Consider the following 26,576-nt stretch of genomic DNA (forward strand, 5'->3'; position numbering starts at 1 on the left):
GTTCTGACACATTAATGACACGACACAGGCGTAGTTAATTATCTTATACCCACATGCTAATCAGCAGGATTAACTCCTCAACAGATGTCTTAGTTCAGTGGCTTCCACACTCGCACCCCCTCAGAGAACTGTTGTGCATCTGCAGTGGAACCACTTTGTCTCATCAGGTGCTTCCTGTGGGACACTCTCAGTTCTTATAGGGAACCAGCCTAGCCTGTGGGCTTTGCTATTACTTCAGGCAGTGTGTCAAGGTTGAGACACCAAGCCAAGAGTCAAAGCTTGGGAGTGAACCTATAGGCAGAGCCAAGCAAGACTGTCATTGCCCAGACCACATTCTAGCCGAAACAGGAGAACCCTTCATTGTTTTGTGTTTTTACTGGGGACAGTGTTGGCAATTCCCCAGTAATTGTTCACATATTTGCAAATCAAATGTCGCCAAACTAATGTTGAACCTAGAACAGCCTAGGTGTGGATAACACTGTCAGGTTCTCATTGACTCTTTTTGGCTCCAGAATGTATTAAGCCAGTAATTTTTTTCCCCCATATTGGGTTGCAAGATGGAATTGTTGCTTATGAGGTTCACTCACTCTCACATAACACCAGAACCAAGGGACATCCACTAAAATTGAGTGTTGGGAGCGTTAGAACAGACAAAAGAAAATATTTCTTTACTCAGCGTGTGGTTGGTCTGTGGAACTCCTTGCCACAGGATGTGGTGATGGCGTCTGGCCTGGACACATTAAAGGGGATTGGATAAGTTTCTGGAGGAAAAATCCATTACGGGTTACAAGCCATGATGTGCATGCACAACCTCCTGATTTTAGAAAAGGGCTACGTCAGAATGCCAGATGCAAGGGAGGGCACCAGGATGAGGTCTCTTGTTATCTGGTGTGCTCCCTGGGGCATTTGGTGGGCCGCTGTGAGATACAGGAAGCTGAACTAGATGGGCCTATGGCCTGATCCAGTGGGGCTGTTCTTATGTTCTTATCTCACTGACATGACAGAAAAAGCAGAGATGCAAAGAAAACAGCCACCAGCTACCTCTGGAGAAATCCCCTTGGCACACCACAAAGAAGCACTTTGTCTTAGGACTTTGTACACTTTAAAAAAAAAAATCATACCCCAACTAGTCCTTATGAGGTGCACTGTTTTTTTTTCCCCTTCTTTCACTACCCACAAAATGAGTACTCACAAAAAGCATTCACTGTTATCATAAGTTGCCACTGTATTCAGAGGTGGCAGTAGTTGTAACTGCTTCTCTCAGAAAAGCCTTAGACCTCAGTCAGGGCTGGATGTCCATGAGACATCTGAAGCAGTTGCCTCAGGCAACAAATTGGTGGAGGATACCCATCTCTGTCCCCCTACTTCATTATACTTCCTTCCCTCTCACCTCTAGCTCTTTTAGCACCCAAGCATCTGGGGAAGGACCTCGGCTTGAGGAATATCAGTCCTTCCCCACGCCCCCTTCTGTGACAAATGCAAAGGGTTGGACCTAGGCAGCATCGGAGCAAGTAACCCAGAGCACCAAGATAAATCCAGGGATGGGCTTCCAATGGTGATATAAATCACAGGGTCACAATCTCACCTTGGGGTCCCAGGGATCCTTACTCACACAATAGGTATATTTCCTAGTTTGCCCCTCAATCACCTACTTAAAATGTAGCTTCGTCACAGTTGCAGACCTACCATTAGTTCCAATGGGGAAAATGCCCCATGCACGAGCCTCTAGAACTCCACGGAAGCCTCTCTAAGGCTCCTGATGGAGTCAGCATCAGGGAACCTCAGAGAGGCTACTCTGAAGTGGGCTGAGGTCACGTGAGGCTCTGAGAGCCTCAGGTGAGTAGGGGGGTGGATTTTCGTGCGGGGGGACGGTGACAGCCCACTGGGGTGCCATCATGGACCTTTACCCCAAGCACAGGGCTGGGGAGGTCCACTGCTGCTTAGTCATAAAGCATCTCCTGATGACTGAGGGCCAAATCCTATCCAACTTTCCTGCACCAATGACGCAGTGCCAAGGGCGCATGCACTGCATACTGTGATAGGGGGGCAGTCACAGAAGTCTCCTCCAGATAAGGGGATGTTTGTTCTCTTTCCTCAGGGCTGCATTGCAGCTGCACCAGCACTGGAAAGCTGGATTGGATTGGGTCCTATGGCAGGTGGCACTTTTTGGTTTTATCTTTGCAAATAGCTTCAGGCTGTTTTCTGATTTTTAAATTATAACTTTTTAAAAAGATTTATAGGTGTGCTTATAATAATTATGATGTTCAAGTGCCATCCTATGCATGTCTACACAGAAGTGCAGGCCACTAAATTCTATGGGATTTGCTCCCTGGAAAGTGTGTACAGGACTGCAGCTTTAGGATTGCAAGCCTATGCACATTTACTTGAGTGTAAGTCCCATTGAACTCAATGTAACTTAATTCTGAGTAGAGATATGTAGAGGTTCGCCGTTGTATGTCACTCTGGGATGTATTTTTTTGCGACAGAGAATGTAGTGTATACCACTGAAAAATAAATTCTGACTGCCTGAATCCTGTCCCAGAAACAGTGACTTAGCTACAGGAGGGCAGCAGGGAAAGTGGCCCCCTCCCACTCTCCATCGAAGTCCATCTGGGCAGCAATGCTCAGGACTTAGAGTTTATAAAGAGGCTTTAGCTTGGATTCATTCATAAAGAGGCTCAAGATCAGTCCTACGGGTTCAGGACGTGGACGGCTTGATTGCCTCTCAGGCTCTGGGGCAAATTTTGAATAAAAATCAAAACTCATAAAAACCTGGCTCAGCTTTAGGTTTTTCCTTAAACTTAAGTCATGTTTCAGCATATTACATATTTTCTTATTAGTATTCAAGTACACTGGAGACCATCTGTCATTGTTCAGTAGGGCCAAAGTACTGGAAAAGCCAAAAAGTTCGCTTCATTAAAAATATAATTTCAGCCAGGCGGTCCCAGATAATATATTCACAGCAGCCAGTGTGACTATCTGTTGGGAGAGATTCCCCCCCCCCCCCCAAGATGAAAACTGTATTCATTGAAATGAAAATCCAGCCTCCTGCACAGGGAATAATGTATGCAGTACACAGAAAGCGAGCTTGGAGATCTACCATACATCAGTGAGCTTAAAGATCAAAAGCCTACCTGGAAGCTGAGAGAGCTTTCAAAAGGGTTAAAGGGAATATCCTATTGAGTAAAATGAGTGCATGAATGAATGAAGACCTGGGGCCTAATGGAACCTCTCCTGAAAACACCCCCTCTCACCAGCACCTTAAAAGAGCATTTAGTGTAGGTAAACAGAACTCATGCAAAATGCATCTTTCAGTGAAGCCAGTTTAAAATGCAGTCCCTGTTTCTCCTCTATACTGTGGGTTGGATCCAAAGAATGGCCTGGGCTGCTGTGCTCATGGAATGGAGCTTTCCACTTCTTCCACCATGAAGGAGCCCTTGTATTTATTTCTTTTCATTTAATTTGCATTTTACAAAAGATTCTAATTTATAACGATGTTGGCAGAGAGAAGAATCGATTAATGTTGTTTTCAGGACAATTTCCCCCTTACCCCGTGTAATACTCCAGCCTTCCCAATGGGGTACTTGGATCTGTGCCAACTAAATCGCTAGCACCAACCCAAGCAGCCCCATGTAGGGTTTTCAGGCTTGGGATAGGGGGTTAGGATACATTGGAGCCCTGCTCTGCCATCCCCATCCGCTCCTGGGCCTGAGCCACCCCCAGTTCCACCCTCCCCTGCCCTGAAACACTTTCTCCCCACCTCCATTACGCCCTTCTGCCACTTTTCCCCTGCACCCCACCACTTGGCAGAATATTCACCTCCTTTAGTGCCTGCTAGTGGAGATTCAGTGCCAGCAGAGGTTGTTCCACCAGCTCTGCTTGCACTAGAGTAGTTGCAAAGGTACTTTACAATGTTTGCAACACTCAAGACTGACTAGCAGCCACTGTGCAGGCTGAAGGTAAGTATAGAAGTGTGCTGCTAATGAGTTTTGTTGTTGTTATGATTGAGTGACTGACATCTACATAAGAGTCCTGGTTGACAATCAGGTATGTGTCATGCAGGAGGCAAAGTGTTTTCTTTACTTGTTTCAATCCACTCTCAGAGCACTCAGTGTTGAAAGAAAGGACTGCTTTTGCCTGCCTGCAGAAAATGTGAATGATCACATTTATGTATTTTTTTTTCAGTTGTATAAAATAAAATAAAGCATTAAAAAAAGTGCAAGAGAAGCACAGCTCCAAAAGCATAAGGAGAGGTTGTTGTTTTGCCAAATTGCCTTTCCATGCTTGTTCTAGAAAACTTATGCCCACTTTAAGCTAATTAGTTCCCCTGGCTCAAACACAGCTAGCTCTAGCAGCATATAAAAACTTCCACTGTAGCCCAGCACCAACAGGAAGGTAAACAGTAGGTAGCTTATCTGTGGGGCTGCAGGGTCCCTCCTCCCAGTCCTCAATGCAGCAGCTCTTCCCTCAACTCTCCACCACTCAGCAGTCTCTGTTCAGCTAGGTTGCCAAGTGGTCAGTCCATTAGTTAGCTAGTCCATGACTCAGTCCACTAGTCGGTCAATCAATCACTTTTAGTCTTCTTTCCTCCCTTCCTCCAAGCTCTCCTCCTTCTACTAACAAACTTTCCTTTCTCCAGGTCCTGCTTTCGTCCTTGAGGACCACATTGCCTCTAGTGGCTGCAGCTGCAGCACACCCACTGCTAAAAGTCTAGGTTTTAATCCCATGCTTCCTGGACCTTTCTGTACAAGGGGCCACTGTTGACCCCACACCCTATCTGCCTGAGGGATCTTATGCATTTCCACTACAGTTGTCAAGATTAATTGAATTAAAAAGTTTATAGAAAAACAAACGAACTGTAGCTGCAAACTGTAGCTTTGGACTTTACATGGGATGCCACCCCACCCCCCGCCCGTATAATTTCTGCATAGTTGATTCAGGCCTAAACTGCTGGGTGTGACTATAATGCTGTGATCCTAAATATTCTCCAACAGTGTACCTTGCCCAAGGGAAGATCTAATATCATAGGGTGGTGTACATAAATACGATATGGTTAATGTAGTTACAAGTCATGTTTGGGATTTGGTGCATGAGTCCTTTTGATTGATTGGTTTGCTAGCATAGCTCTGAATGTATCTATAGCAGGATGGTCCAACTTTGGTCAGTGGTGGAGGCCTACCAAGTGTCAATTTGGCTCCAAAATGAAGCCCTTCTGGAAGGGGGGTGTAGTGTGCAGTCACAGGGACAACTTGATGATGCAAGGGGTTCATGTTGCTGTGTCACTGCCTGATTTTCTTTTTCTCACACCAAATGGTCATTCCCTAGATCAGGGGTGCCTTGGCCCGGGGGCCATTTGCGGCCCTCATGGCACCCAATCTGTCCCACAGGGAACGCCCAGTGCCCAATGAGTCCCTGGACCTCCAGAGAGGTGCTGGAGCCTGTGCTTGGCCCAACGCAACTGCTCTTAACATGAGATAACTATTTGACCTCTTGCATGAGCTACAGGCTGAGGACTCCCTCAGTTGCTTGCTGTTTCACATCTGTGATGCAGCAGTGGCAGCAAAGAAAAGGCTGGCCTTGCTTTGTGCAAGGCCCTTTAGAGACTTTGAGTTATTGTGAGACCTTCATTCATTCATATAAGTTCCATCTCTAATATATTCATTTATGTAAATTTATTCAAATTTAAAATGTAAATTAATTTTTTTCCTGCCCCCAACACAGCGTCAGAGAGATGATGTGGCCCTCCTGCCAAAAAGTTTGGACACCCCAGCACTAGATTAATTAAATCACAAAGACAATGAAGTGGTACAGCCGTCTAATTGCCTGTGCCCCTGCAAAATATATATGGGAGATGAGGGGCCATGGTAACTATGGCGCTGGGACCAGGGTAGTTCCTTTTGAAATTAGTTAACACAAAATACAAGGCTGTGATCCTATATGCATAGCAGTAGGCAAATAACAGTAGTGTGTTGGGGAATAACAACAATAATACACCAATTCCTTTTTCTTTCAGGTCCACCTGGGCCTCCTGGAGTTGTAATTGTAGAGGAGATCACAGAAACCACAGCAACTCTTTCGTGGACTACTGGGGCAGACAATCACAGCCCCATCACGTCCTACAACCTGCAGGCACGGAGTCCATTTTCACTTGGTTGGCAGACTGTAAAAACAGGTGTGTGTGTGTGTGTGTGTGTGTGTGTGTGTGTGTTTAAAAATGGATACATTTGAAAGTGGGCTGTAAAATTTAATTAATAGGTCAGTTTATTCCGAATAAATTCAGACATAAACCATACTGGGGAAATGTGTGGTATTTTGAGATGTTTTTGGAATGCTAAGTTCCAAGATGAAGTCTGCTCTTATATCTTGCTCTCTTGAATGTGATTTAGAGCACAATCCTGAGTTGGACTTTGACAAGCCCCTTGCGCTGACTGAAGAGTGTTGCGAATATACCATAAAGCATGTCCATGACTACTCTCGAGCTGGCTAGGCTGGTATGAGGATGTGCTCTGGCCTCCACAAGCCGGATCTGGACCTGGAGGGAGTATGTTTGCACCCTCCGAAGTAGGCCAGCGTAAGGGGTGGGAGGGGTGGGCAGGAGGATGGAACAGAATTGGGGAAGGGGTGCTTTTGCAGGAGTGCGGGAAGACTACGAGGTGAATCAGGCCCAGGAGGGGGTCGGGATTTGCTGTGGCACTGCAGGCCAAATCCTAACCCCCGTTCCCAGTCCAATTGGTCTGGAACAGGTTGCTTGGATTTCCGCCAGTGAAGTTGCTGGCACAGATCTGAGTAACCCCATAGAGATGGCTTGTGCATGACATAGGTTAAGAGGAAAAATATCCCCTTACCCCAAATTGCACTCCAACTGGCATCTACCTTGTGCTGGATACACCACAGGCCACTGTTCCAGCGCACGTTATAGTTGGGCTGCCCAGCTGCGATCCTATACCCACTTTCCTGGGAGTAAGACTCAATTAACATAGTGGGATTTACTTTTGAGTAGACAGGCATGGGCTTGTGCTATCAATGTCTTTTTTGTGCGCAGTTAATTTTCTTGTGTATAGCGGTGGAGCTTGTTTATCTGCAGATTTTACCTCTGTGGATCTGACTCAATGCAAGTCCATTGGACCCACTCAGGGACCACTGGTGAAAATAGTTAGTGGCCCTGCACATATTACAAAGGCTCAACCAGGCCGTGTCAGGGCAGGGAATGAGGGAGGTTCAGGATACAGGGGACGATCAGGGAGGATTAGGGCAAGAAGTGGGCCAGGCAGGGGGAGGAAGGAGCAGGAGGGGTGGATCTCGGTGGCAGCAGTGCAAGCCAAGACCCTATTCCCCTTTCCCAGTCTGGACCACCCCCTGAGGCTCCTTAGACCTACATCAGCTAAGCAGCTGACATAGCTCCAAGGAGACCTTCTTGTGAAGGTGATTTTCACTTACCTCTCCCAGTCTGCCCTTCACCACCACCACAAGATGTAGTACATGCTCCATTGGTACCACTGCATCATATAGACTGGTGGGAGGTAAGATAGGGTTTGGGCAGCCCAATCCTGAGCTGCCCTGAGCTGCAGGACCCGGCGGCTCCACAGAGGACTCCTGCTGGATCCAGCACCTCCCGTGCTACCGCGGGAGGCTCCTCGGGAGTAGGGGACGTTGGTCCCCTTCCCCAAGTAAGGGAAGCAGCCCCGCAATGGGGCTACTCACTTTAGCGGTGACTGTTTGGTCGCCGCTAAAGTGAAGGCGCTCATGTGGGGCGAGCAGCCCTGCCCAAGCGCCCTGGATCCTGCAGAGCTTGGCTCCATGGATCAGCCTGTTCCCCGCCCCCTGACACACCTCCCCCATGCCCCCAGCCACGCCTCCCCACTCCCAGGAACGCCTCCCCCCACGCCCCTGGACACGCCCCATCTCCCGTTCCGCAGCCCGGTGGTCCCAGCTCCAGCAGGAGCCCGGCAGTAAGCCCCGCAAACGTGCCTTAAGGCGTGCAGCGCAGAGGCACTGCACTGACCACAGGATCGGGTTCTTAGACCCCCAATCCTAATGAATGCACACTGGCTCACCGCCGTGAGCTGGTATTACCTGCCGTAAGGCGCGTTTGTGGGCCCTAGTGCTGGTGGAGCACCGGTGCTAGCCCAGCCCTAACCAGCGCTGGGCTAGCACCAGTGAAGCGCAGGAGCTCTGTTGCTCAGTGGTCATTTGGAATGCCAGGCAACAGAGAAGTAGGTGGGGGTGTGGGAGGACGTGGGGAGGAGGCATTCCAGGGTGGGGGAGGGCGGGGGAGGGCACACTGGATGCAGCCGCAGCAGTGCTGCTGAAGCCCGGCATGCCGGGCAGCTCAGAATTGGGCTGCCCATTTTTGCCGCTGACTTTGTAACAGTTTCCTTCAAATTCAGCTTAACAATTGAGGAAAACTACAGACTGTGAATGAGTTTTAATGTCCTTGCTGTTCACCAAATCTCCTTGCTGTTTCACAGTTCCCGAAAACATCAGTGGTGACATGGAATCTGCCATGGCTGTCGAACTGAACCCGTGGGTGGAATATGAATTTCGAGTTGTAGCAACTAATAAAATTGGGACCGGAGATCCAAGTGCACCATCTAGAGTGATCAGGACCAAGGAGGCAGGTAATAACCTTGATTGGAAATGAAAACTTCAAAAGGACGGTGATACCTAGCCTCTTGCAGCAATTGCTGCTTTGCACGCTGCCAAACTAATGCATACGTGAGGATATTAAAAATTGATAACCAAAGATGTATTTTGGCAATTTTTCAGGAAAAGAGAAACAATTCCTTTCCTTTCCTTTAATTGACTTTTGTAGCCTTAGGCGTATTAGGTCCTATCTCCATGAGTTGGGCCATGAATACAAGACATTCCATTTATACAAGGTGGGAGTCTAATTTTTGCTAGACTGACCGCCCACCATGTCTAGATAGTGTGCCCTCCCTGCTGCCAATTACTTCCTTCCCCTTTGCAAAGGTGTTTTGCTTGCAAAAGGTGAGACTTGCAGGGGAAAGTGCATAAACCACCATCTGAGATTTAGCAGGTATTTCTGCCAGATGCTCAGAAACAAAAACTCCTGAAGGGTTTTTGCATGTTCAACTGGGATTCTCACAAACCCTAGATGGTGTTTGAGGTGATTTGGGCTTAGGGTACAAATCAGCAGAATTGTGCCAGACCCAGTGTACCGGCATCCCCTGCATCAGCATATGGTTTCATTTTTCTGCTGTTCTCCATGCACCATAAATATCTCTTGCTTTTACAGGACGCTATAAGCATGAACGACAAGAAGGCAGCCAGCCTGCACACTAGGGGGACAAAGGCAGAACATTAACAAGAAGCAGCAAGTTTCCTCCTTCCTGTTAACATTCACTGAGCCATCTCTTCTAGCATGCAGGCTGCCTGCCTGTGAGTCGTCTATGCTTATAACATCCTGTAAAAGCAAGAGACGTTCATTCTTGGCGCTACCATTAAGAATAAATATGAAGTTAATGGGTATGGAGATAGGGTTCCCCATACCTGCAATTTCCGTATCGGGGGGGGGGGGGCTCTGACACGTATCCCGAGAACACCTGTGTTCCACTTTCAACAGGACTGGAGATCTCCGGAACCATGTTACACTCTGTATACACTAGATATACAACTACATTGGATATACATTATATATACAACTATTGGTTTGACTTGCAAAGCAATATGCCTCTGCATATTGTGTGGAAAGATCCACAGTCTGACACTCTTGAACAACAGACCCCTGGTGGGACCCCTCCGTAGGTGGGCCTGATAGATCAGTGCGTATAGAACTCCAATCACAGGTCGTTCTTGCACTGGTGCTTCTAATATGTTGTTGCTTAATAAATTTATATTAGATTTTAACAGTTGGTTTCATTCAATTAGTTTTGCTCTGGTTCCTAGACAATTATGCACCTGGTAATTTAAAATTCAGCTCTATGATAGTTCTTGTGCTGCTTATCAGTGTGACAGATTAACAATGCCTTAGTCTCCAGGGGCCAATTGATAGGATATGGTTGCCATGCAGAGACCACTGGAACTGCTTCCAGGCTATGAAGGGTTCCCCATGAAAACCGATCATCATTGTTGTCTTCTAATCACCTAAGGCACATATTTTTTTTAATTTTATACTTTTTGCTACTTGTGCTTATTTACTATTACAATGCATTCTCTTATTATTTAGTTTTATGAATTTATTAGGCAGCATATTTATGTCCTAGAGAGCACATCATGCTGTTTGGTCTCCAAAGCAAAATAACAGCCCAATCCTATTGGGCTTATCCACTGGTAAAACCAGTGCTCCGCCAGTGATACTGCCTTATGGCAGTCACAGAAACCTCTCTAGCAATGCACGGAGCCACATACTGACAGAATGCCAGTAGAGAGACTGGAGTGGCCCTGTGCATGGTGGCAGATCAGAGAAGGTCCACTGACCCAGGTAGGCAAGTGGGGGAGACAGAATGGGGTAAGAAGGAAAATGGTTTGGGTCCAGGAAGAGGGTGGGTTCAGTGTCTTCAGCACCACTGGCACCTGCCAAGTCCAATCACCTTCCTGGACCCAACAACCGATCTGGGTCCATGTGAATTTGTGCCAGCAATATAACTGATGCAGATCTGAGTAGAACCACGTGGGTCTCAATCTCCAAAGGGATTAAATATTCCCTTACCCAAAAAAGACCTTTGGGACGCCCCCCTCCCCAAAAAAGAATGCAACAAGTGGAGTGGGCTTCATCAGCGGAGAAAAAGAAATAGAATTGGGCCATAAGTGTGGCCCTGTAAGATTGTTGAATTGGAGAGTGTAAGGCTCCTTGAGCTCTTTGGAGAAGTGTGAAACATATATGTTCATATATATTGTTGGAGAACTTCTTGGTACCCAAAGATAAAATCTGAGAATTTATGCTCTCGAGACACATAAGCAGCTTCTAGCTCAGGAGTATCTCTTTCCTTTATTTATAAGAGCAATTGCCCACTGCACACAAACCAACACATCTATCACACAGGTTAGCTATGAAGGGGTGCACACGGTGCACAGTGTTTTATACCTTCCCAAATATTCATAGAATATTCATAGAATCAAAGCCCATCCCACACCCGTTTTGGTATTTTACTTGTTACGTACCTTTAAGCATGCATTGTGCACTTGTTTATCTGCAAACCTGGCTATATAAGATTGACATGTGCATAAAGTGTGTTTCTAACTTTCCATTTCTCTAAAATCATGCTCGTCTCCATTGACTTCAATGCATTTGGATTTAACAAACTTAAAGCACTGATGGCCGCCCCTCTATTAGTCTATTAAATCAAAAGTTTTGATGGTGTTTTTTTTTCATTTTGAATGCCTTATTTTTCTTTCTTTTTATCTACTTTTTTAAATCTATGTTTTTATTTTATTATATTAAATACAAATACGAAGAGAAAAAATTAAAAAAATAAAGATATTACAGGTTGTGTGGCAAATGCGGAAATCTCAAACTATATTTCTTTGTTCTGCTATGAAATCATACAAAAAAATTAGTTATCAGTTCCTAAATGAATGCCTTATTTTTCATTGCTGTACTTTGACTTACACATGGTGTTGTAGAAAGGCAGTACAATAGGCCCTCAATATCCACAGATTCGGAACCCACAAATTTCATCATCTGCAGGTACCAAACCTGAGGCTGAACCCACTGAAGACCTTCCAGACGTGACCAGAATGACTGCGGACTGCCTGTGCGGACCTCAGAAAGCTGACCGGAAGTTTTAATGTGAAAGCCTTTGGCAAAAACCAGAAGGTCACTTTAAAAGCTTCTGGGCAGCGTTCTGAGGAAGCATGAGGCCTCAGAAGGGCTCTGTCATGACTTCAACCTTGTTCTGGTTGTGTTTGGAGGGTCCAGGTGTCCCAAGTGCATGGAGTCAAACATCCTCGGATTTCAGTATCTGCAGGACTTCCGGGAAAGGAACCCCCACGGATAACAAGGGCCGCCCTATAAACACATTTTGGTAATGAATAGCAATGAGTTTGTAATTGAGGTGAGAAGGACTTCCTGGTTCACTGCTTGCACCTGTCAATACTGCACTATGGAGCAAGCTGGTCACCTGACCTATACCAGTTTGCTGAAGCAGACTCACTGCTTCAGACTCCAGACTCACTGGAATAAGACCTGGTTGAAGACCAGGAAAGAGAGAGTGGGTGTCAATGGGCAATTTTCACAATGGAGAGAGGTGAAAAGCAGTGTGCCCCAAGGATCTGTCCTGGGACCAGTGCTCTTCAACCTCTTCATAAATGACCTGGAGACAGGGTTGAGCAGTGAGGTGGCTAAGTTTGCAGATGACACCAAACTTTTCCAAGTGGTAAAGACCAGAAGTGATTGTGAGGAGCTCCAGAAGGATCTCTCCAAACTGGCAGAATGGGCAGCAAAATGGCAGATGCGTTTCAATGTACATAAGTAAGTGTAAAGTCATCCACATTGGGGCAAAAAATCAAAACTTCACCTATATGCTGATGGGTTCTGAGCTGTCTGTGACAGATCAGGAGAGAGATCTTGGGGTGGTGGTGGACAAGTCAATGAAAGTGTCGACCCAATGTGTGGCGGCAGTGAAGAAGGCCAATTCTATGCTTGGGATCATTAGAAAAGGTATTGAGAACAAAACAGCTAATATTATAATGCCGTTGTACAAATCTATGGTATGGCCACACCTGGAGTATTGTGTCCAGTTCTGGTCACCACATCTCAAAAAGGATATAGTGGAAATGAAAAAGGTGCAAAAGAGAGCGACTAAGATGATTGCTGGACTGGGGCACCTTCCTTATGAGGAAAGGCTACAGCGTTTGGGCCTCTTCAGCCTAGAAAAGAGACGCCTGAGGGGGGACATGATTGAAACATACAAAATTATGCAGGGGAAGGATAAAGTGGATAGAGAGATGCTCTTTACATGCTCACATAACACCAGAACCAGGGGACATCCACTAAAATTGAGTGTTGGGAGAGTTAGGTCAGACAAAAGAAAATATTTCTTTACTCAGCATGTGGTTGGTCTATGGAACTCCTTGCCACAGGATGTGGTGATGGCATCTGGCCTGGATGCCTTTAAAAGGGGATTGGACACGTTTCTCGAGGAAAAATCCATTATGGGGTACAAGCCATGAGGTGTATGTGCAACCTCCTGATTTTAGACATGGGCTATGTCAGATGCAAGGGAGGGCACCAGGATGCAGGTCTCTTGTTATCTGGTGTGCTCCCTGGGGCATTTGGTGGGGCAGCTGTGAGATACAGGAAGCTGGACTAGATGGGCCTATGGCCTGCTCCAGTGGGGCTGTTCTTATGTTCTTATGACATTGGAAAAATGCTTGCAGAAGGCTGTGTTTCTTCGTTCCTTGGCAATGGCAGCAATATGTTGCATACTTTGCTCCATTACAGTCTTAAGGGAGAGAAGGAAAACGGCATCAAAAATACATGAGCGCCTTCTCTGAAAAGCATGTTTAGGAAAGCTTTTACCACCCACCTTGTGAATCAGATGGCTCCTTTGCGCCATATGTACTCATTCAGCCAAACGCAAATGGCCTAACGACCACTCTGGGCAGCCAGGCAGCACAAATCAAAGAGGACATGGATGTACAGGAGGACGCTTGCCTCAGGTGAGAGGCTGCATCCTTGCGCCCATGTTGGAATGCACGGCTCTGCATTCAACACCTGGAAGGAACACGGGCACAGGGATGCATTTGAAAGGGCCAGACCTTCGCTTTAATGGGCCAGATGTGTTTTAAGCGGAGAGCAGGTAATTCTCACACCAGCTGGGTTATGAAGTATTCATGGCACCTGTTGCTCCAATTTTGTGCGGGCATCACCCCTCTTTCCCCAGTAGCGCTTGTTTATCACACAGAACATCTTATGCTATTCTTCTGTCTCCCTCCCTTCCTCCCTGATGCCCTTACTTTGTTTTGGATGCTACTGATTCCTCCTTTTCGATTCATTTGTTTTTCATTGGCAGCAACATCCCCTATACTTCAGGTCTGTTTACAGTATTTTAGTAGTTTCTCTCATCTCCCCTGTTGGGTTTTCCTCCTTCTTTCTTACCTACTCTGCAGTTCTCTCTTGCAGGCAGTTTTTGGAAGCGATGAAACCAGCTTCCCAGCCAAGGGTCTTCTTTCCATTCTCTTGAGCCCTACTCTGAAAAACTGCACACTTTCCTATGTAGCCATCTGTTTAGTTCTTATTACCCCATCTTTTATATAAGGTGGTGAACAAAATGAGAAGCAGGAGCTGCTGCTAGTGCATAGTTACACAGTGCATAGTTACCTTGCACATGCCTGATCTCATCTGATCTTGGAAGCTAAGCAGGGTCAGGTCTAGTTAGTACTTGGATGGGAGACTGCCTGGGAATACCGGGTGCTGTAGACTTATACCATAGTCTTTCGAGACTGAAGGTTGCCAACCTAATCCTGTTCAGGCTGAACATTGGTACAGTGACCGCTGCACCAGCGGAGGGTGTCTCAAAAATGCTGTAAAGCGCTCCATGACATTCTGCGAGTAGGGAGTGCCAGTGGGAAGGCCTTTGCCATCCCACTAGTGCTGAATCCACAAGGAGTAACCAGAGGAGTAGGTAGGCTCCCACCAGGTGGCACAAAAACTGGGAGAGGGGAGGGCAAGGGAAGTGAAGAGGTGTAAGAGGGTGGGAGAGGGTGGAGACAGCAGCAGATCAGGGCCAGGAGGGGGTAGGATTGGCAGTACTGGTGCACACTAATCCCTTTCTGGCCCTGAAAACCCAACACGGGGCTTCTTGGACTTGCATCAGCCATTTAACAGGCACAGATCCAAGTAACCGAATTATACAGGCTGGGGCTTTACACAAATACCCCCTTACCCCAATGCTCCTTCTGAGTGCTGGATGCAGTGTGGGCGGTGCAATGGCCTGCAAGACCCTTCCCCTTGAGGGTCATGTAGTCTATTTATTGCCCTTAGAAGTAAATAAATGGCTATAAACCCATCCAGCCACTTAACACCTCTCGGGCTTCTCCAGTTTCAGTTACCAATTGCTCTCTAACAATGAGAGCTTTCAGTCCTGGTAGTCAGGCCAATTTGGTGGACCCCTTGAAGCCGTGCTCCAGCCTGAGCCCCTCTGACTTGGCTTGAACTTGGGAGCAGGTTGCTGTTACTGGAGTCTCCAGTTTCCAACTCAATCACTCTGGATTAGATCCCACAACCAAGTTCCCTTGTTCCATCAGTCCCAATAAATCCTATCTGTTACAACTGACTGGCTTATTGGGACTGATGGAACAAGGGATGGTAACTGAAACTAGAGAAGCCTGAGAGGTGTTAAGTGGCTGGATGGGTTTATAGCCATTTAATTACTAAATTGGCTCCAAGGCCAACTTGATTAACAACAAGGTACAGCTGTGAACTTCTCAGGTTGGGAGGGGAAGTCCACTATGAGCAAGGAGGCTTGTGGCATGTTCACCTCTACCCTAAATTCTGACAACTATGACTGATGTAGTGCTATCTGTATAACTATTCTTTAACTGCATCAGTCATAGTTGTCAGAATTTAGGGTAGAGCATATCAATACCATACTCAGCACTAATAAAACAATAAAGAGCCAACTCCTAACTCTATCACTCACCAAAGTCTTACATTTCCAGAGTCCAGTCTAACCCATCCTTGCTGCAGTCAAGGCAGGTCCATCTTGTCAGCATGGTCAAAGCTCTGGCCCCCGTAGCCAGCGACAAAGCTGGAACAAAGCAAAGCTCTTTCCTTTCACCTTTATAGGTCTCCTGACCCATCCATTAGAACTCGGATCCAGCCAAACATTCTAGGGGTGAACATGCCACAAGCCTTCTTGCTCATGGTGGACTCCCCCTCCCAACCTGAGAAGTTCACAGCTGTACCTTGTTGTTAATCAAGTTGGCCTTGGAGCCAATTTAGTAGTTTGGTACCATATCTGAGGGCCCTACGGCCTCCTCCACAGTTCTCTCAGATCTGGTATGCACTAATTAGAAGTTGGTTACGGCTGGGCCTTGTAACTCAGGCCTAGCAACATGGCTACAAGCAGAAGCTTTCCTTGTCCTGATGGTACCTGATCACCAATATTCAACAGGCCGCGTAGCCCAACTGCACCAGCACTGCTTAGGATTGGGTTGCCTGTCTGTGGAAGTCATCTTCATTTTATCTGGTGATGGCCACTAGTGTGGATGGCTTCCAAAGAGGATAGAACAAATTCACGGGGCCTCTTTCTGTGGAAGGCTGTGATTCATGATGAATGTGCAATACCTCCAAGTTCAGTGGCAGTATAGTGCCATATACCAGCTGCAGGGAAACAATCTGGGAAGAGAAGTATGTCTGTCTCTTCTTTTGTGGGCTTCCCAGAGGCAGACAGAGGACCACTGTGGGAAACATAAGGCTCAACGAGATAGGTCCTTGACCTGATCTGCAGATCTCCTTATTTTAAAGATCAATAAAACACAATGGGTCAAATCTAAACTAGTATTTGCATGAGCAGAATGGTATTCCTGCTCATACAGTGTGTGTGTGTGTGTGTGTGTGTGTGTGTGTTTTGGGGGGGGCATTTTGGCCAACTTCCCTCTGCACTATTTATTTATTTATACCCCGCCTTTCCTCTGCCAGATCAGATGCCCAAGGCAGCTTACAATTAAACTTTAAACAAAAAGAAATAATCAAAAACACAATATATACAACAATAAGACAGTAAATAAAAGCACAACAAGACAGTGGCATAGCCAGAGGGGTACAGAGCACGAAGTTTTGCAGGGAGCCTCACCGGAGCATGCAAGTGGCCCCTCCCCTTTGGAGCCATTCCAGGCAGTGGGAGAAAACTGGAAGTGAATGCTTCCATTTTGCTGCCCCCACCTGGAATGGCTCCAAAGGGGAGGGGGAGGGGCTGCTTGCAAGCTGCAGTGAGGCTCCCTGCAAAACCTAGTGCTTTGCACCCCCTCTAGCTGTATTGTATTGGCAACCTTCAGTCTTGAAAGACTATGGTATCGCGCTCTGAAAGGTGGTTCTGGCACAGCGTCTAGTGTGGCTGAAAAGGCCAATCCGGGAGTGACAATCCCTTCCACACTGGGAGCAAGTGCAGTCTGTCCCTGGTCTGTCTCCCTGGCTATGGGCCTTCCTTCTTTGCCTCTTAGCCTCAGACTGTTGGCCAAGTGTCTCTTCAAACTGGGAAAGGCCATGCTGCACAGCCTGCCTCCAAGCGGGCCGCTCAGAGGCCAGGGTTTCCCACTTGTTGAGGTCAATCCCTAAGGCCTTCAGATCCCTCTTGCAGATGTCCTTGTATCGCAGCTGTGGTCTACCTGTAGGGCGCTTTCCTTGCACGAGTTCTCCATAGAGGAGATCCTTTGGGATCCGGCCATCATCCATTCTCACGACATGACCAAGCCAACGCAGGCGTCTCTGTTTCAGCAGTGAATACATGCTAGGGATTCCAGCACGTTCCAGGACTGTGTTGTTTGGAACTTTGTCCTGCCAGGTGATGTTGAGGATGCGTCGGAGGCAGCGCATGTGGAAAGCGCTCAGTTTCCTCTCCTGTTGTGAGCGAAGAGTCCATGACTCGCTGCAGTACAGAAGTGTACTCAGGACGCAAGCTCTGTAGACCTGGATCTTGGTATGTTCCGTCAGCTTCTTGTTGGACCAGACTCTCTTTGTGAGTCTGGAAAACGTGGTAGCTGCTTTACCGATGCGCTTGTTTAGCTCGGTATCGAGAGAATGTGTGTCGGAGATCGTTGAGCCAAGGTACACAAAGTCATGGACAACCTCCAGTTCATGCTCAGAGATTGTAATGCAGGGAGGTGAGTCCACATCCTGAACCATGACCTGTGTTTTCTTCAGGCTGATTGTCAGTCCAAAATCTTGGCAGGCCTTGCTAAAACGATCCATGAGCTGCTGGAGATCTTTGGCAGAGTGGGTAGTGACAGCTGCATCGTCAGCAAAGAGGAAGTCACGCAGACATTTCAGCTGGACTTTGGATTTTGCTCTCAGTCTGGATTTTGCTCTCAGTCTGCTCCCCTCTAGCTACGCCACTGCAGTAACACACACACACACACACACACACACACACACACACACACACACATGAGACAGAAATATTAGCGGTAGAAGCACTGGCATCCCCTGAGTCCCCCAGTCCTCAAGATTGATTGAGACTCCCAGGGAGCACTGGGAACTGCAGAAAGAAGGAGGGGAAAGGAAGGTCTTATTCCATGAGCAGCACACCCCTTGATCTGGTTCTCAGATCAAAGCCAATAAAACAGTGCAGCACACATTTTGAAAAGCAGTAAGATCAACAAGCTTTGAAATAACCAATCAAATAAAACAGGGTCCAGATATATTAAAAAGCTGAGAATGACCCTAAGACTCTTTTACTCTGTGAGGGAGGAGGAAGTGATGACTGTGGTTAAGAGAGCTTTGGCAGACTTTGAATCTGCTCCTGTAGCTCTGCCTTTTCCACGATTTGATCTGCAGCAGTTAGCTGGTGATCATGTTTACCTCCATGTTGTGAAGACTTTCTGATTTTAGCAGATCAAATTGCTTTATATCTTTGGGGGATGGGGGGGTCTCCTGCACGTACCCATTTCTGTAAGCTTAGTTGGTGATAACAAGGGAAAGGGCCTCTTCTGTCGCAGCGCTGGGCCTCTGGAACTCCTTGCCAGGTGACATCTGTGCTTCCCCCACTCTCTTTTCCATAGGAAGCTTAAAACATGTCTTTTTTATCAGGCACCTCAATAGCTTTCAATTTTCTCTATGGCTGTTTTTATTGCAGCTGCTTATTTTTATTCCGCTGTCTTTAAAATTGTGTTCTTATTGATTGCTTTTAAATTGAATTGTGGCCTGTCTTCAATTTCTTTTTCTTGGGGGAAGGTAGCATATAAGTGCAAGTGAATTTGGGAAGAATGGAAGTCAGCTATTCTAATTGTGGTAAGCCCCCTCCTGTTTCCTCCTCCTCCTCAAGTCCAAGGTCTTATTGTGAAGGGTTTTAATGTTTTTATTTGTTTTTATTTGTGTTTTTGTATTTTTTATTCATTGCTGAATGCCTCCTTTGGCCCCTTTGGGGAGAAAAGCAGGATAGAAATGCAGTTAGTCAGTAAGTAAGTAAAAGGTAAGAGGAGGTCCAAGCATGAGAATGTTCTCTCTCAGAAAACCCAAAAGTTACCTCAACTCATTTTTAGTGACTAACAGCCCAATCCTATGCATGTCTACTCAGAAGTAAGTCCCATTAGAGTCAATGGGGCTTACTCCCAGGAAAGTATGGATAGGATGGGGCTGTGATTTGTACAGAGCAGTGGTTCTCAAACTTTTAGCAGCTGGACCTGCTTTTTAGAATGAAGGACCCACCAGAAGTGATGTCATGACTAGAAATGACATCATCAAGCAGGAAAATTTTTAATAATCCTAGGCTGCAATCCTACCCACACTTACCCAGGAGTAAGTGCCATTTGCTGTCATTGTTAAAAGCATATACTAGCCTGTTAAAAGTACAGAGCTGTAACATTTCCCCAGATGCAGTCACACACCATGGTAGCATTAAGTCTAATATATTAAAAAAATAAAATATTGAAATGAATGAGGACCCACCTGAAATTAGTGACCCACCTGGTGGGTCCTGAACTATAGAGGATTACTGTTAACAGCTGGCATGTAATTTCAGCAACAGAGGAGCATCGTAATAGGATATTGTGCTATGGAATGAAAACTCTAGTCCAGGGTTGTCCAACATAAAGCCCGCTGGCTGGATGTGACCCAGAAGCTCTTTATCTGGCCCACATAATAATGGGCTCTCCCTATGCTGCCCTCAGCAGCCCTGCTTCTGCCAAAGCTCTGGGAAGGAGAGATACAAGGAAGTCTCAGAAGGCCATCAGACCAGAAGGCCATTAGACAGGGGACGGAGCAGACCAAGGGCCTGGATGAGTTCATTTTATTTTGTTCAGATTTAGTTGGTAGGACTCTCCTAACTGTCAGTCTGGCCTGAGGAAGTTGGGGGATCCCTTCCAATGAGGAGCCAATCAGCAGTTGATCTTGCCTCCTGATGAGGGGGGAAAAATATCCCAACTGATACTGACATTCCTCCTGCTTTCCTCAAGAACAGACATGTACAGAGAAGTTTAGAACAAAATCGCAGTTTTCCACTCCCTTCTAGCTCTGCTACATATTCACAGGTCCACAAGTTGGCAGAGAGCCAGTGGCATGAATTTCAACACGCAGGACGTTCCACGAAAGCAGCTGTGCACTTGGAGCTGTGGGGCATGGCATCAATTACATTATCTATTCATGGGGAAGTAAGAGCCGAAATTGAGTAGAATCAGAGTTTACCCTGCTAATCCTGCATGCACACTGGATTCCATGAGCTAATAAGCCGGTGACATTTATCAGTAGCAGCATGTGTGCAGGAATTAAGGAGGCCGAAGAGAAGACCTGATTCCAAATTACATCTTCTTTCAATACGTTCAAGAATAAACCAGTGAATAATGAGCTGCTTCAGACCAACTTGTTTTGTTCTTTATCTCGATAACGGCAGCTTTAACTTTTCCATTGATTTTCCCATGTGTGCTCCTATGAAACCATCAGCTGGACTAAAGAGTAAGGATCTCTTTAGTGCAGCCCATTTCCCCTGCACAAGCTGGGATGGGACCTGAACCTATTATTCTTCAACCAAATCTGAACCAGAACGATACCAAAGAAATATTTCACTCTGTCGGTTTACAGAAGGGTTTAGCTAAAGCTAGACACAAGCTGGGCTGCATATTTCCAGATGGACCACAACAAACCAGCCTCACCACAAAAAAAGAATCACACACATCAAAAGAGCCTCCGGGCATGTTTTTGTTTACTGCTGCATGCTCCGCACTTACCCAAGCAGTGAGACGCTCTAGAGCAGTGGTTCCCGACCTTTAGGAGGCAAACATTGGAATCATTGTGGACCACATGCGACTGTGGGTGGTCTGGCCTCTGCCCTCTCTGGTGGTCTGTCTTCCAAGCACTCCCCTACAGACTGTCAGAGAGGACAGAGGATGGACCACCCACAGCCACAGCTGCCACTTAGGTTGTGGCAGTGGGTGGTCTCCACCCTCTTTGGTAGTCCTTGGGAGATACTGGAAGTAATCAAAGGTGCTTTTTTCCCCTGAGACTTCATGGACCACTTATCAGGGTCTTGCGGACCGCTAGTGGTCCATGGGCCACAAGCTGGGAACCAGTGGTCTAGAGGAAGAACTACCTTGGCTGGCATCCTTTGAAGAAGAGACAGCACTAAAGGCTTATGGCATTTGGGTTGTATTTTGTTTATTTACAAATATACAAGAAGAACATAGGTAGAGGCAAAGAATATGCACACTCCTGGATGGCCATGTGCACTACGTTGCCTCAGATCCCTAGAGGGAGGTCCTGTCCTGCACCCCAGTGTACCCCCCAATCTACCACCTCTACACACACACACACACACACACACACACACACACACACACACACACACACACACACTCCTTAAATCAGCCCCTTCTTTTAGACTTGGGAGGTTGCCTCCTCTAAGCCTTGATGGTTTTTCTAATTGCTGCATATTCTAAAGCAGCGATTCCCAAAACTTTTTGACTCATGGCTCCCTTGACCTACTGGGCCCCATAACATAGCTATGGGGGGGACCACAGTGCTGAGTTTTGCAGGCACTACAACACTCCATGTCAGTGGCTCCTCCCCCTCACAACGTGGCAAGACAACGGGGAACTATCTCCATCACATTGCTCTTGCCTCTGGAATGACTCCAAAGGCAAGGGGGAGGGCCCACTGACATGGCATGTTGAGGTGCCTGCAAAACTTAGTACTGTGCCTCCCATGCGCTCCACATTAGGGCTACAATCCTATACATTGTATAGGGCAGTGAGTTTTTTGTGAGGATTCTGTGGCTCCTGTGGGTGGCTTCCCCAGCTCCCCGGGGAGCAATGGCTCACAGTTTGGGAACCACTGGAATAGAAAGTTCTCCAAACCCAGAGACCATCCCTTAATCCCTTCCATTCTGAAGCCATCAAATATTTGCTGTTCTCAAAACTCAAGCTCTGATCAGACATGGTTCTAAAGAAAACCATTTGGCAAGCTTATTTGCAAACATATCAGACACAAAACCATTTTATAGAGCGGTCCTCTGCATGTTTGTTCAGATGTACATCCCATTATATTCAGTGGGGCTTACTCCCAGGAAATTGTTCTAGGGTTGCAGCCAAACTATGTTGGGTTTGTCAAGGCATCTTGGCCCTTTTCAGCAGGTTGCTTGGTACATTTGTTTGTTCTCAATGAAGTCACTGAATGCTTCTGGCAACCAGTATTCCCTCCATCTCAGCTCTCTACATCCACAACATGGAAATAGTATTTCTAGTCTAGCTGCTGCAAGGTTTACTGGCATATTATGTTGTGATGGGTCAAGGACTGACTTGAAAAAGTATGAATAAACTTCAGTTGGCTGCCACCACTCCAGTATTTAAATTGGAAGCCACAGCCTCCTTTATCAAAACCTCTTGTAAACATCAAAAGGAGTCTCCAGCTTGTCTGGGAAGTAAACCTGCATAACTGGGGGAGGGACAGCTACCCCTGGGGCGACCAATATTTAGGCATCTTGAGAGGCTGCAGCTGGAGCCAGAGAATGAATCAGAGAAGACTGGGCTCCCTCCAGTCTCCTGGCTTGCCAAGGGATCCAGTAGCCTCAGAGAAAGGCAGGGGAAGGGGGTTCCATCACCTACTGGTCCTCCTCCCTACCAGCAGCCTTATTCCGTTTCACTGGCTGACCAGTGTCCTATCTGCTAGCTAGCCTCCTCCAAACTGCCCTCACCACCTGCTAGCCTGGGGTTATATGGAGCATCCCTGATCCCTTTGGTCTTGGCCAGGCTGCAGAAGCCCAGCCTTAAAGCCTCCCAGCCCCACTCCCCTGATCCTGCAAGCACTTGCCACTTCTGTCCCTCTGGTGCCCTGTGACAGTGGCTCTACTCCCTTTGCCCTGGATACCAGTTGCCTGACTGGGCTTCTCTCTCAATCGCAGGGGGACCAGCCTGCTTGCGATTGTGGAGGGCACCTGTGCCTATTGCCGGAAACCACAGTAGAGCCAATTGCCCCACTGCCTGGCTTACTGTCCCCACAGCCATCCTCATTCCTCCAACAGGCGGACTGCAGGGGCAAGCTGCCACTGGGTATGGCGTGCCCTCCTTGTGGCCAGTCCTGATGGCAAGATGGGGAGGCTCCGCGTCGCTGTTACTGCCACTGTGGGAAAGTGCACTGGTTGGGAATGCGCCTGTGTTGGGGTCCCCATGTCAGCGGGGCCCCAGGCCAGATCCCAAACAAATTTTTGTCTGTCTTGTTGTGGATACCTAGAACCTCCATGCATCAAGTTTTATGATGCAAGGTTCACTGACCCCTAAAGACCAGAAGTCCCAAAGAAATGAAAAGAGGCTTCCATGAGAATAGTTGTCCACGTGGGGTTTCTCTATATAGACTTCATAATATACTTTGAAGTATAGTTCAAAAGTATAGTTCAAAAGGCTGTGCAGCATGGCCTTTCCCAGTTTGAAGAGACACTTGGCCAACAGTCTGAGGCTAAGAGGCAAAGAAGGAAGGCCCATAGCCAGGGAGACAGACCAGGAACAGACTGCACTTGCTCCCGGTGTGGAAGGGATTGTCATTCCTGAATCGGCCTTTTCAGCCACACTAGACGCTGTTCCAGAACCACCTTTCAGAGCGCGATACCATAGTTTTTCAAGACTGAAGGTTGCCAACTACTAGTTCAAAAGTGGACCCTGCTCTCACACCACACACATACACAGATTCATTAGAACCCGTGAAAGTGGCCACTCTTCTTCCAAGATATATGCCAGGCCAAGGCCTCCACAGAACAAGTAAAACCCAATAATTTAAATTGCATGCATTATCATGTCAATAATTCTAATGGATAAAATAATGGGGGAATGAACATTTCAGCAGTATGCGCTGTGTGAAACTACGGCCTGCAATACCCTGGCCACTCCGTTATTTTCTTCTTGTGGGAATATCAACTCCTTTGCAAGAGCTGACACATTTTCACATCTAATTCCAGAAGAGATGAGATGTGAAATGTGTTCCTGCAAGGGTGAGAACTTCAGGGCTGCCCTTTCGTGCTGTGAAAGGGTTTTCACTTAACATTTGTTGGTTTCCTCAGATGTCTGCAGCAAAAGAAAAATATTTTGTTTTGCTTTGTTGTTGTTTTTTAAAAGAAGAAGAAAGGGAAAGAAAAGAAAATAATAATGGAATTCAAGAACCAGCTGAATCTCTGGTGTACTGTTGACAACCCTGTTTTCTTAACGGAGATCAAACACCATGAAAAAGAAATTGTTAACTATACATAATACAATATCTCTCTCTCTCTCTCTCTCTCTCTCTCTCTCTCTCTCTCACACACACACACACACACACACACACACACACACACACACACACACACACACGTGAATAAATCTTGCATTTTGCAAGTATAGATACTGGATGGCCTCAAAGCCCCTATGCAGGTTTAAACGGGTTCAATCCCATGCATAGGGCCTTTGTGGCCATACTGTACGTGTTCTTGGAAGCTACTGGAAATTTCCCCTCTATCAAATCCAGACTACCAGCCTTCATTCTTGTTCCCAGCTTTGGCCATTAGGTATAAAACAAGCCAGACTTGCCTATTAGGGGGTTTGGATCTACATAGGTATCACATTGCAGTAATCTAGATAGTATGGGAGTACATTACCATTGTATACTTCATATTCCCCTTTTCACAGGAGCCATGTTGTCTCCTTCTCTTTTTCCTCTGAATTGTGGTGTCTGCAATTTGTCTTCCAAATTTCAGCTTTCTGGCTGATATGCAAGACTTTATTGCCTGCTCTGATCCCAAACCTCCACTGCCTTGTGGCTACATCTAGTTGTGGAAAAGGCTTCAGGAGTCAACCTCGAGGCAAAATCCGGAGCCGGAGTCCCTGAGGCAGTTCATGGCTGTACACAGTCACACTCTGGCAACTCCTGCGACGCCGCTGGAACCAACCATATTGGCTTCTGCCTTTCCATTGGACCATTCCAGCGACGTGGAGAGGGGGGATTTGCTGCATGGGTAACAGTCTATCCTCCGTACCTTCTTTACCCAGGCTTCGCGCACTGGACACTCCAACTTCGCCATACGGCGTCGGAAGGGATTGTCACTCCCGAATCGGCCTTTTCAGCCACACTAGACGCTGTTAACCCCTGCTAACTGGTTAAGAGGCACTTTTTCAAGTGGGTGCTCCTCTTTTATTTAGCAGGGGGAGAGTAACTGGCCCGCCTCTTCCCAGCAATGTCTTTTCTAGTGGCTGTCTGCTGCTGTTCTTTTGCATATTTTTAGATTGTGAGCCCTTTTGGGACAGGGAGCCATTAGATATTTTATTTTCTCTGTAAACCGCTTTGTGAACTTTTTGTTGAAAAGCGGTATATAAATACTGTTGTTGTTGTTGTTGTTGTTCCAGAACCACCTTTCAGAGCGCGATACCATAGTCTTTCGAGACTGAAGGTTGCCAACACATTAAGAACATAAGAACATAAGAACAGCCCCACTGGATCAGGCCATAGGCCCATCTAGGCCAGCTTCCTGTATCTCACAGCGGCCCACCAAATGCCCCAGGGAGCACACCAGATAACAAGAGACCTCATCCTGGTGCCCTCCCTTGCATCTGGCATTCTGACATAACCCATTTCTAAAATCAGGAGGTTGCGCATATACATCATGGCTTGTACCCCATAATGGATTTTTCCTCCAGAAAAATGTCCAATCCCCTTTTAAAGGCGTCTAGGCTAGACGCCAGCACCACGTCCTGTGGCAAGGAGTTCCACAGACCGACCACACGCTGAGTAAAGAAATATTTTCTTTTGTCTGTCCTAACCCGCCCAACACTCAATTTTAGTGGATGTCCCCTGGTTCTGGTATTATGTGAGAGTGTAAAGAGCATCTCCCTATCCACTCTGTCCATCCTCTGCATAATTTTGTATGTCTCAATCATGTCCCCCCTCAGGCGTCTCTTTTCTAGGCTGAAGAGGCCCAAACGCCGTAGCCTTTCCTCATAAGGAAGGTGCCCCAGCCCCGTAATCATCTTAGTCGCTCTCTTTTGCACCTTTTCCATTTCCACTATGTCTTTTTTGAGATGCGGTGACCAGAACTGGACACAATACTCCAGGTGTGGCCTTACCATTGATTTGTACAACGGCATTATAATACTAACCGTTTTGTTCTCAATACCCTTCCTAATGATCCCAAGCATAGAATTGGCCTTCTTCACTGCCACCGCACATTGGGTCGACACTTTCATCAACCTGTCCACCACCACCCCAAGATCTGATCTGTCACAGACAGCTCAGAACCCATCAGCCTATATCTAAAGTTTTGATTTTTTGCCCCAATGTGCATGACTTTACACTTACTGACAATGAAGCGCATCTGCCATTTTGCTGCCCATTCTGCCAGTCTGGAGAGATCCTTCTGGAGCTCCTCACAATCACTTCTGGTCTTTACCACTCGGAAAAGTTTGGTGTCGTCTGCAAACTTAGCCACTTCACTGCTCAACCCTGTCTCCAG

General features: G+C 46.9%; 1 protein-coding gene across 1 annotated transcript in view; it reads left to right on the top strand.

Annotated features, from left to right (window-relative positions):
• The window catches only part of CNTN5 (contactin 5), a 278,579-nt gene that overhangs the window by 208,134 nt on the left and 43,869 nt on the right, over positions 1-26,576 (top strand). Inside the window, exons 13-14 of the mRNA XM_066618972.1 lie at positions 6,014-6,172; positions 8,469-8,618. Of these exons, the coding sequence (XP_066475069.1) occupies positions 6,014-6,172; positions 8,469-8,618 (309 nt within the window). The remainder of the gene's footprint in view (positions 1-6,013; positions 6,173-8,468; positions 8,619-26,576) is intronic.

The sequence above is a fragment of the Tiliqua scincoides genome, chromosome 3 (assembly GCF_035046505.1).
Source record: "Tiliqua scincoides isolate rTilSci1 chromosome 3, rTilSci1.hap2, whole genome shotgun sequence".
NCBI classification, from domain to species: Eukaryota; Metazoa; Chordata; class Lepidosauria; order Squamata; family Scincidae; genus Tiliqua; species Tiliqua scincoides.